At 37.8% G+C, this 14,389-nt stretch overlaps 1 protein-coding gene across 5 annotated transcripts in view; it reads left to right on the top strand.

Moving 5' to 3' along the window:
- The window catches only part of GULP1 (GULP PTB domain containing engulfment adaptor 1), a 169,159-nt gene that overhangs the window by 79,186 nt on the left and 75,584 nt on the right, over window positions 1-14,389 (top strand). For all 5 annotated transcript variants that reach the window (XM_054208469.1, XM_054208465.1, XM_054208470.1 and 2 more), the window contains one exon: window positions 4,427-4,513. In XM_054208469.1, coding sequence (XP_054064444.1) covers window positions 4,486-4,513 — 28 coding nt within the window. In that variant the 5' untranslated portion in view covers window positions 4,427-4,485. The remainder of the gene's footprint in view (window positions 1-4,426; window positions 4,514-14,389) is intronic.

Raw genomic sequence — 14,389 nt, 5'->3', positions numbered from 1 at the left:
AGTATGCTTGAGAGGCTGGGGTCTGAGAGGGGCAAAAGTCTGAATCTTCAGGTCTTCTGAAGCTAAATTTGTCTTTGTATGGAAACTGTGTGTGTGTTTGAAAGGGAAGGAACAGATTGGACGACTTTTTTTTTTTTTTTTTTTTTTTAAATTTCATTGCATTTTATTAAAGGGAGTGGATGGGTGCAAGTTGCAGGTTTTAGGGCAGTTTTGTTGGAAGAGTTATTTGTGGAATGAAAAAGAGGTACGTGGGGAAAAAAAAAAAGGTTCAGCCCAGGTAATTGTTATAGCCGGTGCCATTCAAAGGAACTGGCTGGGGGGAAGCTCACATAAATCCTGAGGGGAATACCCAGTTTTTAAGAGGAAACAAGAGACAAATATGACCAGTTGCCCTGGTGGTTTGTTTCATCCCCTTCCTACGCACCACCTCTCTTGGCTTGTCTGAGACAGCTCTAAATTTAGAAAACATATCAAAACACAACATTTCTGAAGGAACCCGCAGGCATTTGAAAGATGTCTGCGTGGAAGTTTCGGTGTTGTTTCAGCAGCCAGGGAGGACTGAGGTGGCTTGTGCTGGAAGCTGGAAGGCTGCCACTCCGCTTCCTTTGTTCGGCTTCCTTTGCTGCATAAAACAGAGGAGACAGCAACTAACATCCTTAGTGTTAGAAAGTAATTACAGAGGTGACGATTTCAGCTTCAAATCTCACCTCCCTTGCCCTCACCAGTCCAAATGCCTGCAACCACTGCAGTCACCATCTGCGCTAGTTTCATGGCACCCCCTGCCATTTTGCAGTTTCTTCCTCACTGTAAGAAGCACCTCACCATGAAAAGTAAGGGGTTAATGACAGCAAAGACAAAAGGAAAAGGAGTTGAAGGTGTTTGCTTTCCCCTGTTACTGGTTAAAGTTTGATATCTGAGCTGAAACGTTCAACTTCCCATGCCACATGCCTATCTCACTTTTCAGACTGAGAATGTCATGTCTTCCCCTCCCCAGAATGTTTGGCTCTTATTTATATTTTTATTATTTTATAGTTTAATAAAATTATTTTCTATAGTTTAATAAAATTATTTTCTAAGCCTTTTCTCTCTCTTTTCTTTCTGTCTCTTTTCTCCCTGCCCCAAAAGAAATAACTTGATATAACCCCAAATTTCCCTAGTTTATACCTGTTCAGAACTCTTCATGTTTTGTTAATTAACCGTTTTTTATTTCTTAGTAGTGTTTGGTTTCTGGACAAAGCTGAAGAAAACTCTTAGAAGTAAGGTGGAGAAACATTCTTTACATAGGTGTGTCTTCGTAAGTGATGAGTAATGAAATGGCTTGGTCCACGTTCCTGTTCCCTGATGCCTCTGATTGTTGCGATCCTTTCTAAACAAGTGGTTTCATAGGAAGGACTCCCCCTTGTGCACAGGGCGCCCTGTACCATAGCAGGATTTTCAGACTTACCTTCCTTTTGAGTTCGTTACGAGCTCTGAACAGATTGTTTTGCAACTCGGTTTCTTCCAGTGGCTTTGTGTGTCGAGCATTGTCAGAAACAAAACCATATTCTGCCAGACAACCTGTCTAGCGTCCATGGTCAGAGGACAGCTTGCTTGACCCTAACAGGTTGGTTAGTTTGTGTGTTGGAATGTTGTGAGCAAAGATATCACAGATACCTCTAACCGTAACTTTGGTCTTCTCCTGATGAAAAACTTAACAGTGCTGCTAATGACAGTCTGATATCACCCTCTTGCCCCAAGCCCAGCTGATGAACTTGAAATTAGCCTTGTGGTGTTTGGGTGGGTTTATTTAAATAGCAAAATTTTATGGGGCACTTAACCATCTGCTTTTTGTGCATCTGGGAGGTTGATGAAGTTGTTCATATTAGAGTTTGAGGGAGTTTTAAAAGGCGTTGCATGTAGCTAATTGGGTTTCTTTCCCTATTTAATAACATTTTCTGTGATAAGTGGAAGTATGCTGGTTAAGTGCTTTAATACATTTTTGTATTTTCTTCTACTGATGTTTTGTTGGAATTGAAATTATGAGCACACCTTTGGCAAAATACTGCCCATTTTTAGGTAGTCAATAAATTTTGTCTGTTTTTACTGTAGATTACTATAGTGGTAGTATATCCTTGTCTATGAGGAAAAACCGTATACTTAGTTACTGTTAGCTGTGTTTTAAACAAAATACTTGAATGCTGATCTCTAGAAATGTGGCCAGCCAACAGCCTCATGATGTGCGTGCATAGGCTCTATTTAGGAGATCCTCTACTCAGTAAGCCATCTCAAGTATGTTGCTTAGTTGCCTCTTGGATGAGGACAGGAATACACAATTAAAAAAAAAAAAGGGGGGGGGGTGTCCAAAAAAGGAGATGTTATGATCCCATCTGGAGGAGAACTGAAGTGATTGGTCTAGTGCTGTGCAGGACAACTGCCAGAAGTATCTAAGAGGGGAAAGCATACTCTTTTTTTTTCTTTTTTTTTTTTTTTTACTCAAAACCGCTTCCTGCACTGACTGTAATAGTTCATGAAGGTGAACATCCTGAACTAAATTCTGCCATCACTTATACATCCTAAGTGTATATATTAGGCTGCCTGTGTTCCCTGTGAAAGTAAGCCTGTAAACTAAACACACTTGTCAGTTGCTTGAAAAAACTGAAATTCCAAGGTTCTTCCCAGCTTTTTACTTCATTTAAACTGAAATGATTTTCAGCATTTACACTGCTGAAAGTCCTGTTCTGTGCCTTCTCTGCGAAGAGAAGTACTTGCATGTTGGCAGGTTTTGGTGGAACTCCCTCATGGGTGAGCAATTGCTTACTGGAATTACCCCAGTAATGCCACTGCCTGTTCCAGGGATGCTGCTGAAATCATTCCCAGGGCTTCAGAGCCCTTGTGGGTGTTTGCTGGCTTCACTGACCTGTGCGTAGCACTGCTGAGCGTGAAGGCAGCCAGCGGGAATGGCCATGGGGGTATCTAAGGCTTCTGCGGTTTTGCTGTTAAGAACTACTATGTAGCGCGACAAATGCGTTGTTTCTTGATTTTTGTATGAAAATAATTAGATAGAAAGCCTATCCTGCTACCGTTGCTTATTTCATTGCGTCCTCCCTTCTTAAATAGTCAGTGAAATCTGTAAATCAAAAATGATCTGGTACACGTACTTTAAAGAGCAAATATTGGTTGGGTGCACATCTAGGGTACCACACTGTAGTTTAGGTAAACAGGGATTATTCCTTCATTCTCACAGGACTGTATGGAAAAAAGTCCTACCACATCAGTGATTATTTGAAAATAAAGTGGAGGTGGTTTTTAGCTGTAATTGCCCACATATTCTGATCTGAAAATTATCATCTCTCTACATGGAATCGGGATATAATTGCTTTAATTGCTATGGAATATAATTATTTGAAAAAGAGGGGCAAGCACCACTAAAGTGTTCATGAGTTGCATGAAGTATCTTAAATGAATTTGTCCTACTCCTCTTGATGCTGGCATTTGAAATACTGGCGTAACATTTGTATTTATTCAAAGCGATGGTAATGTTCTAGCTGACTTCTGAGATAATCTGGTACCAATATTTTTTGGTATCGGATTTTTTTTTTTCTTCTTTGACTGGACTGCTGTGAGAGCAGAGAAAGAGGAAGGGCAGCTTTTGGCTGGAAGATCTGAACGGAGTGGAAAGAAGTGGCGGGGTGGCTTAAAGTATGGTTGAAAAATACAAATATCTGTATATTGCAAAACGGGGTGGTTTTGAACAGTGTTAGATTTTTTTTTTTGGCTGCAAAATGTTGGTAAATAATAAAATTGTAAAATAATGTGAATCAAAAATTAAGACTCTAAGAGTGTTTTTAAATGAAGAAAATACAGAATTTACTGTACAGTCTGATGTAATTAGAGCAAGGAGGTAGTTGCTCTGATAGAAGACAATTTTTTCAGTATTGAATCCCTGGGTGAAGAGGAGTCTCTGTATTGTGATTTTTATTATTTTTTTTTTTTTTTTCAACGTCAAACCCATGTGAAGATGAAAGCATAGCTTGAAATAATCTGGCAGCCTAAATGACACAAAACAGGGCAGTGCAAATGTGAACTGAATGTTTTTATGGAGTTCTGTAGTCAGCATTCATTCTAAAGCTTTCCTTGCAACCTATTTGTGTGTAGTATTTGTCTTCATGTATACGTATAGTACCATCGGCTCTGTGTCTCTGGAATCTCAGCAAGAAGACCTCCACAGAAAGCTTCAAAATGTCTTTCTGTATCACCTACCACTGGGCATTGAAACATCAATCTTCTCAATTCTGCAATTTCTTCCTTAGCAAAGCACAACTCCCTTCAATTTCTCAGAATTCTTTCAGAATCCTTAAAGTTTGCATGGTCTTTAATATGACGATAATGAGCTACCTTCAAATATAATAATGGACCTTTTTGTTTTCTTACGTGTTTTGTTCTGCAGATTAAAGTGGGGAAAAAAAACAAACACAGAAACATTGTCGACTGGATAGATTTTTCAACATGAATCGTGCTTTTAGCAGGAAGAAAGGTAAGTAACTTAGCTTATGTTCCATGGGAGACATAAATATCACGTATAAATTCTTTAGAATATCAAGAATTATACAAGGAAGTACTTATGCATAATTGTACCTAATTAATTAGGTAGAAATGGGCAGCCTACTATAAGATATACAGAGCAAAGCATTCTCAATTGATAGTTATAGAGCTTTCTGGATTGTAAGGCTTATGTTGAATTTAATAATATTTTCTTTATTGAGGGGAAATGTGTGTATACATATATATATATAAAATGCACACTTTTTTTATTTTCTGCACACACCAAAGGATGCGCTGAAGGGTTTTAGAACTCCTAAAGAGCTAGTGACTTCTGTATTTATTACATATATTCATTGGATTCTTATTCTTGGAGAAGCTATTTTAGAAAACTGTATTTAATATACTTGAAATAGCTCATGCAGCAGAATGTCTCTTAGCTTTAAGAAGCTATTCTGAATTTGTAGCAGTCTGAAATGGTATGCTTTCCAAAAGAATATCAAACCACTAAATATTCAGAGTTATGTATGTTGCTCTTCTGGCTCGCTTATTTTCTTTTCACAGTCTGTTTATGATTAAACCTAAGTTTTAGATGGAGCATTAGAGATGCAGCTTTTTTTATTCACAGCTTTGTTGCTACTTTCCCCATTTGTTTGTAATTTAGAAAATACTCACCAGGTGTAATTCCTTTCTTTTTCATGTAATTCTTTTATTTTTCATGTTTTCTTCCGAAGATTCTGAAGTGTGATACACACTGAGCCAGAGCTCCTGCTTTAATAACTAGGTGTAAACTCAATTGGAGTAAGCGTAAAAGTTTCGTTTATCTAACACAAATTCCTGCTTTGGTATCAATATCAAAGCTGGAAATAAAAGGAATCTGCCATAACTTTTACCAACATGAAATGGTAGCATCACTGCAGCCTTCCATGCCTAGTACATTTATTTGTTATAGCCACATGAATCAAGATAACATAAGTAGTCCAGAATATCAGCAGACATAGCTTGATTGCAAAAGGAAGATACACTTATTTGCAAAGGCTACAAAACCCGATGAAGGATCATTTGATAACCAGTAGCACGATGGATGCTGAGGAAATAAGCTCAAAACCATAGCCCGCACTTTTCTTAAGGACTGATGTATTTTCTCATGTAGGTTTTTAACACCTCTGTCAACATCTGTATCTACCAGCTGCTTGATAGCGTTGCCTATCTTCTTCCAAATATTTTGAGAGGCCATTTCTACATCCTTTAACTGTGGTTTTATTTATCACAGCTGGGAAAGAAGCTTGGGTTTTGTAGATATTTTTTTTTTTCCCCTAGGCAACCACAGAATATTTTTTTTCCTTTTTTCTAATGACTCTTGATAATATTTGCAACTCGGACTGCCATCTTTCAGAAATAGACCAGCAGTGTTTTATAGGATGTTTTCCTCAGTGTTTTGAGAACTCTAAAATGCTCTTTTACTAATTCTCATTGCCCTTGCCAGTGTCTGCTGCTTTTATGATCAAATTGTGAAGTTGTATCCTCAGGTATCTGGGATCATTTGAGGGGTCTGGATTCATTCCCTTCTTTTTTCACTACTTCTTCATAAGAAAACTCTTACTGACCTCACCTAAGTTCTTGGAATTTGTGTGGTCAAGGGCATCTGCTGTGTTGTTCAGTTGATTTTGCGTGCTATTCTCCTTACCCCAACAAGAAAAAAGTATCATAAAAGAAGCACTTCATTGTGCGATTATTGTGGATTTTTACAAATGATTCACAACTTGAGTAACCAGAAGAAATAAATACTGTCATCCACTTATTTTACTCATAGTATCACACGCAATATTTTCATTCTTTTATCCTAGGAAAAACACAAATTTCAGTTAAGCGGGTTTCAAGAATAAGTGAAAATTACATATTTTTCATAGAGCTTTCAGAAAAGCTTGGCCGTACCAGCATTTGTGTCTAATGACTGCCTTTTAGAGCAGGTTCAGACAGGTTCAATTGCTGAGCCTCCTTTATTTTATTTACTGATTTTACTCCTAGACTTCAGAGATAGAACAATTTCCACACCTGTGTTTGGTGGGATTGTTTGTGGATTTCTTCTGTTTAGGAGAATGTGGATATTTTGAGGAGTTAACTACGGGAGTGCCATGACTTGCCTAGCAGTTCTCTCTAAATTGTAATTAGCCTCCTGGTGGCGATGCTGGTAGGGTTTGTGCTAATCACAAGTTTGTATCAGTCTGTTACCTTGAAGCTACGTAAACAACAGTCTCAAATATATAGGATGAGGTGAATTTAAACAGGTCTGAGTGGTGCTTTCACTGCCAAAGGTTATCTGACCTGCGCAGATTTACAGACTAAGTGTCCTCTAATCCTCATTGACACGCTCGGTCTATACGAGCTTTTCAGTACAAAGCGTATCTAGAACATAGGAGTTAGGGCCATAGCTCCTTATCTTTTTGAACCAGGTAAGCTGGTGACTAGAATGACTCTTTGTCTGTGCCGTAGTCTCTGAAAAGATCAGTTCTTGCTCCATCACCTGGTTCAAACAGCAGGACTTTCTTCTAAGCACAAGTACTTGTTGTAAGTTTGTTTTTGAGGGCCATGATTTGAGCATGAAACAGCCACTTCCACCGGCAAGGTGTGCTGAGTGCTCTGACCTTAAAAACAGATGTTACAGTCTTCGCCTCTCTCATTCCCAGAGATTTTGCACAAACTTCTAACCTGGACGCCTCATGCTTGTATTTTAGTTGTATTTGTTTTCATTGGGATGATAATAATTTTAATTGAAGACTTAATTGATGTGCTTAAATCTCTAGTTGATTGGGAGTAAAATTAAGTTGTTCATCTTTCATCCTAATAATGACAACGAAAAACGTAAGAAAATGTGAAGTTTAAGGAAATTCAGCTTGTTTCAGGAAGTACTTGCACAAGCAGTCCTAAATACATGAAATTTTTTTTGTAGTCCAAGTTGTAGTATCAATAGCCATGAGTTCATATGGGAACAGGGAAACAACAAAAATACTGACCAAAAATAGGCAATTTTTGGTTTAAAGCTGGTATCAGCACCAGCTGAAGTTGCGTGTTTTAATGTGAAAAAATGTAGTACCTGTTCAAAATAAAACAGCCTTTCTGTTGACTTCAGAAGTAGTTGGTTGGACTACCAATTACATATGTTTTGGAGAAGATATGATGTTATGGCAATATTATATGACAGTACAAACTGTACAAAAATATATATTGTTTTCCATTCCTTGATGAATGAGTGCAGTAAACTGTAGGTTTTATAGATTATCTTTTTTTTTTTTTAAGGATCTCTTTCCTTCTCGCACAGAAACAAATACAGAACAGTGTTATATATATTCTTGCTGCTTTGTTGTTATGACAAAGCTTGTGAAAACGTGTATGTATCTATCACACTATAAGGAGCTGCTTTTACATATGGTCCAGGTTTGGGTCACAGTTTCTGAAGAATCCTCTTAATTTTTCCTTTGATTTTTTCTTTTAAAGTCAGGTGTGGTAACATGCTCACTTTGAAATGTTGTAGTGCAAAAATTCTGTGGTGCAGATCGAAGTCTGTGAATCTCAAAATATATTTGCATCTTGATAATGTCGGTCTCTCTTTTAAGTAGTTTAGGGATATTAATGTAATTCTTCTGTAAGATTTTCGTAAATGCTATATTTTCATGTGACTTTTTTCTCATTATTACTTTATTGGTATCTAAATTGAATTACCTATTTGTTCTTAATTTATATGTGATTGTGTATATAGGTAACGTATACAAAAAAGAGAAAACATTAACTATGGGGGTTTTGGTTTGCTTTGGGTTCGTTTTTTTTTTTTTTTTTTTTTTAGTGGATGGAGGTGTATCTCCTATATGAATTTGGCACATTTTACTGATTCTGTGGCCTTCTGTTCAAAGCCATTAGTATCAGAATCGGTGCATACAACTAAACAAAAATCAATTAGTATTTGTTGACTTTTGCCTCATCAGAAATGTGAAAGAAAACTACTGTTCCTCCTAGACAGAGGCATTTCTAAATACGGAAGGACCGTAATCCAAAACTTCTGGGAGAAAGAGTGAAACTTTTTGAGTGTCTCAAAATAGTGCTAACAACGTAGGTGTGTATGTCAACTTTGGGCTAAATTTAGTACTGAATTACAACGTGTGACTTCACTGGACTTCAGTGAGGCTGTAAGTCACAGTTGTAGTTAGTTCATTCTTTACTATACCTCAATGGTCCTCCTTCGTGCCAGAATAAATGTCAGCCTGACTTTACACATGGCACAAAGTTCCATGCCAAAGCAGCTGTTGTATGCGGGGAATCTTAATTTTCTAATTTCGTTTCCCCATACGATAGCAGTTCATAAGGTTGGTAACTGGTGCCGCATTATCAGCTCATGAGATGTAGATGGTATTCATAATGCTAAATGGAATATATTAAAGTAGTAGCCTGTCATAAATCATAAGCCATAACATATCATTTCTGTGCAATGGCTTTTTATGAATCTCATTTATGAAAGTGTAGGCAGATGAATTTAATGGACAGGGTCTGACATATAAAAAAATGCAGTCAAAGATTATAGGATGCTCTTTTATGTGAACAGACTGGCTACAATATGATCTTTATTTTCATTGTAAACTTACGCTGCATTCCAGAGATGACAGATGTTTTATTTAATATTTCTTTCTCTGAATGAGTAGACAAAAGGTGAAGCCCCAAAAGGGTGAAGGGAATAAGTATAAGCCTAAAGCAAATACTTTCATTCTGTCAGAAGAGTATATTTCACATCGGTGATTTAAACAAATGGGCTGTTGTGTGCTAGACTTCCACATCAACAAGAATGACAGAAAAAAAGCATAAAGAAAGAGTAGATACTCATATCCTTTAAAGGCGTATAAATAGTCATTCCTCATCGTGGTCTTCAGATATTCTTGTGATTGCACTTTGTCCTTTCATAAAAGCACTCATCACCTTCCAGAAAAAAAAACAACCCTAGGTCTAAATCTCCTCTTCTGTCCCACCCCCAAAAAGCTGCTGGTTGATGTTCATGGGATTTTTTTTAAATAAGAATTTTTTCAAGAGCAAAGTTTGGCAGGAAAAAAGGGTGCTTTTTTGTATACCAGATATTTCTGTATTCTTTTAGTCTCGGTTGACACAAAAATTAGTTCTCTTAATACTTTTTTAATAGCTCCCCAAAGAGGTTTTGTGTGTTCTGGATACTGCTTCTTGAGTTTTGAGATACAGGGTCATGTGGAAAACAAGTATTCAGTGACCAAGTCTCCTTTTTGGATTGGTAACCGAGTATATTTTTTTAAAGTATCAGTTGTACTATTACATTGTTCTCATTACACTATGGAGATACCCTTTCAAGTATGCCACCAAGGAGAGTTGAAGGGTTACTACCTTAATTTGGGAAGGGCCAAATCATCTTTTGTTGGTGGGATGAGGAAGTGGCTAGTTCTGCAGCATGTGTGTGTTTGTGTGCATTTTTATGCGTCTCTATGTATTTACTTATATTCTGAAAGCAGAAGGAACACATCTAATTGTTTAGGAAAGAAATTATTACAGTATGTCTTTAGAAGATGAATAGCTACAAGTGAGGAGTATGCTTTGGAAACCTTCTCCATAGGATTTATGTTGGGTCTGCACAGATAAAAGCCCAATTTTTCTTTTTTTTTTTTTTTTTTTCTGTTAAGATGAGAATAGGAAGATAATTTCCTGTTGGCTATTTTATCTGCATTATCTTTGGAAAGATATTGCAGAAATCATCTTATCTATTGCCTGCTTTAATGATTATTCTAGCCAAGTTAACAATGATTTTTACCACAATAACTATCTGTTGCTCCTGCAAGGAGGTCCTTTTAAGAACATACATGCACTGCTTAACCATAAAGCACTAAATACTGATTTCAGAATGGGAACAGTGTTGAAGGAGTCTTAAGCTTTTTGGTTTCTACCCTATTAAAATTTATACGCCTTAACTTACAGAATGTTAAATGATTCACATGGCGGTTTGACAAGCATATCTTTCGAGATCTACAAGCTAATAAATTCTTGATGTAAGTTGTTACCAGTGTACGATGCAGAGTTCTTGTCCAAGTGTACTATTGCGAGTACCTTCCCCAAGCTACAACCTAAATGGTTCATGAGTTACATAGGTACACTGCTAGTTAACTGAATGAATGTCTAATTAAAGACAAGATGTATAATTCTGTGTGAAATAAATTTGGATGAGTACCAACCATACCTTGATAGGAATAACAACGACTACTTAATTTTGTAGGATATAGTCTTATAAAGCTGTTGGCAAATTGCAAAGAACATACAAAATATGTATGTACTATATGTACGTAAGTACTCTGTATGTATTCTACATACAGAGTCTAGTTGGAGGTCAGTGACGAGTGGTGTTCCCCAGGGGTCAGTACTGGGTCCAGTCCTCTTCAATATATTCATCAGTGACCTGCATGAGGGGATAGAGTGCACCCTCAGCAAGTTTGCCGATGACACAAAGCTTGGGAGGGTGGCTGACACACCAGAGGCTGTGCCACCATGCAGAGAGACCTGGACAGGCTGGAGAGTTGGGTGGAAATTATGAAATTCAACAAGGGCAAGTGTAGGATGCTGCACCTGGGGAGGAATAACCCCATGCACCAGGACAGGTTGGGGGCTGACCTGCTGGAGAGCAGCTCAGTGGAAAGAGACCTGGGAGTCCTGGTGGACAACAGGGTGACCATGAGCCAGCAATGTGCCCTCGTGGCCAAGAAGGCCAATGGCATCCTGGGGTGCATCAAGAAGAGTGTGGCCAGCAGGTCGAGGGAGGTCATCATTAGAACAATTAAAATTCTGTTTTAACTGTATTGAGATTCCAATTTCTGTTCCTTTTCCTTTGTTTTGCCCTACCAAACTGACGCACACTATGTTCTTACTTTAACAGTTTGAAATTCTTCAAAAACTTGCCTTTTTAACAATATTTGACAAGCTTAATTGATACTTTTCAAAATTTATTTATAGTTACACTGGAACAGTTGACTGAACTCTGACTCCAAAAGTGAAAGGTGGAGTTGGAGGTTTGATCTGTACATACGTCTTAGTGAAAACTTGTGAAAATGTGTTCACTTAAAAGAAATTACGCTACACCAGTAATCTCTTTTTCAACTTTTATCTTAACTTTTATCCTAAACCAGAAGCTTTTATCGAAGCCACAGTGTAGCTCTTCTGGTGACAGAAAGACATAAGAGGTATAAGCTAAATCGCTCAGAATGTTTTTCTCGTTTTCCCTTTAATTTAGGAAGTTGAACTTGTTAAAAGTTCTTAACATCAACAACTTAGAAGTGCAAAAGGAAAGATCTACTAATCATTGGTCAGTTGCATTAATATATTATTATGATCCTGTTTTCCTATCCTGTCAAAACCTACATAGTAGCATCCATATCTTAAAATATATAGTATAAAATGTGTAGGTTATGCAGCGAGTGTTACTATTTGAGGAAATGCAAATACTAGCCTTTTCTTTCATTTTGTAACTATGCCAACCCAGCATTCTATGATATCATTTTTCTATTTTAGTAATTGGCTGTTTGAAACCATTCATGAAGTCCTAGATAGTATGAGAGGAGGACAGAGAGGCTAAGCATTCTGCAAAGCTCGCTCTGTTCTAGGAAGATACAGCTTCAATGTCTTGGCAAAGAATAAATACGCCTCCAGAGAACATTTTATATTTGCCAAAAAAAAAACCAAGGAAAAGAAAGAGCAAAAGTAATTATTTTTTAATTATGCATATTGATAGACATATACTATATGTGCTTAGGGCAGAATCTGACTCATAATTTCAATTGCTTGATCATGGTAACCTAGTAGTAACCTTAATAAATTGCTGCTATTAGACACACAGATTGTACTCAGACATTCCTCTAGAGGGTGGTTGGAACAAATACTGTAGCTGAATTATAGAAGAACATGGGTAGATCTATGTTCGTTAATAAATGTTTTGATATTGCATTCAGATGAAAACTCCGATAAGAAGCCTTAAGTCTCATGGCTCAGCGTATCAGTTCATTCATTGCCTGCATTGTCGAGAAGACAGATTCTACCTTGTTGTCTGACTCACTTAAGTGAGGTTTGTGAGAACCTGCCTCTTGTTGCAGTGCAGGATAAAGAAAATGATTTAACAGGGTGCCCCGTTGTGAAGGTTTTCTTTATTTATACAAAAATAGATACTCTAGGAAAAATTAAAGATACATACCTGTATACACACACTGAAGTGAATAAGTTATTTGTTCCCTGAAGCATTAATACCTAGATGAAGCACTGATCTTGTGGGATGCTCTCTTCTTCTTCAGGAGACTGTTATTAGGGTCATTGTCTTAGAAGATCTTTCTTTTCATAGCCAGTTTTGTAAAGCAGGAAAAAGACAGTTCGAAGATTTGTTCTCTTCTCTTAGCATGGAAATCATCCATTGATATCAAAGAGATTTTGTTTCAGTAAAGAATAAAGGCGTTTAGTTTTCACCTTCTAGAAATTATTGTATTTTCACTGTGGCACTAAAACAAAACAAACAAACAAAAGTTAAAACCAGAGTCTTTCTCTGTTCACCATATTAAATGGAATGGCCACTAGGTCTCATATGCTTTGATAAATGCTTTGGAAACATAGTTGAGTAGAGCCTCTCTTAGCATGCATGAATTAATGATGAGAGTGGGGCTTAGCGAAGCGGTTAACTGAACTTATGCTGTTGAGTATTGTTTTGCCATTTAGAAAATAGTTCATCACTGCCTCTCTACTAAATCCATTCTATAATATCTATGGGCAGTAAAGTGTGGAGAAATTAATCTCAAAGGGAGAACAATTTCTTGGCACTGTTACTGCTTTTCTTTTTGGTAGATGAATGGTCAGCTGTGCTGTTATCTAACCTAGTGTCAGCCACCGCTAAGTGCAGCACAGTTGTTCTGGGTACTTTATGAAGTTCCTGAGTCTGTTGACTTCAGCGTGTGATTTGTCAGCACGTTCTTCTTTGCTGGCTCTCCCAACACAGCTGAGGCCTCTGAAATGGCTTACACCGGTGCTCCCAGATGACGTGATGACCAAGCATTTGATGTGAAATGCAGACTGTAAAGGAATCTTTCCTTTATAATGGAAAGGGGCTGGCATGATTCAAGGGGGACTAGAAAGGAGTGAAGTCTCAGTTCCGAGCACGGTTAATCCTCTGACCGTGAAAGTGCCCAACCCCCTGCCTCTACCCTTGCAGTTCTGTCTGTCAAACCCCAGGTCTTCCAAATGTTAATTTTATGCAGTTTTTCCACTGCCCTTAGCAGAGTAGTGTGTGCTGGCAGGGAGCAAAACCTGAGAAGCTCTCACTAAAAAACTAGATGGGATGCTGTGCTGCTGCTGCCACAGAGACTCTCTAGAAGCCTGTGCCTCCCAGTTAGCATGCCATGCACGTGAAGAGGTGGTGTGTAGAGGCTACAGGATTACTAACTCTCTATAACCAGGGCTGTGCCTTACCCTGTGCCCTTGAATTCTGACCAGTGATTCTTCTTCCCATCTTTTCTCCCATACAGTGCCAGAGTGTTTGGCAAAACCACCAAATACTTAGGCTTTTACCTCTTAGAATCTCTCATACCTCACTCAAGCTAAACTCTACTTAGGATTTAATGGACTCTGGATGGCTCAAACTCATAATTCTCAAAAAATACCTGAGCACTTATTTAAAATTTAATGTAAATGCTAAGGCAGCCTAGATCAAGAGCTTCAGACAAGATCTAAAATAATTGTAGTTTTCAGACAGTGTGATAGCACGAGTGTCTTTTTACTTTCTACTGCTGTTATGTTAGATGCGTGCAGTTGTCAGTTTTGGTTTTATCTAGGCTTTTGGTCCCTT

This window comes from Rissa tridactyla, chromosome 7 (genome assembly GCF_028500815.1).
Source record: "Rissa tridactyla isolate bRisTri1 chromosome 7, bRisTri1.patW.cur.20221130, whole genome shotgun sequence".
NCBI lineage: Eukaryota > Metazoa > Chordata > Aves > Charadriiformes > Laridae > Rissa > Rissa tridactyla.
This window is presented reverse-complemented; position numbering and strand designations above follow the sequence as displayed.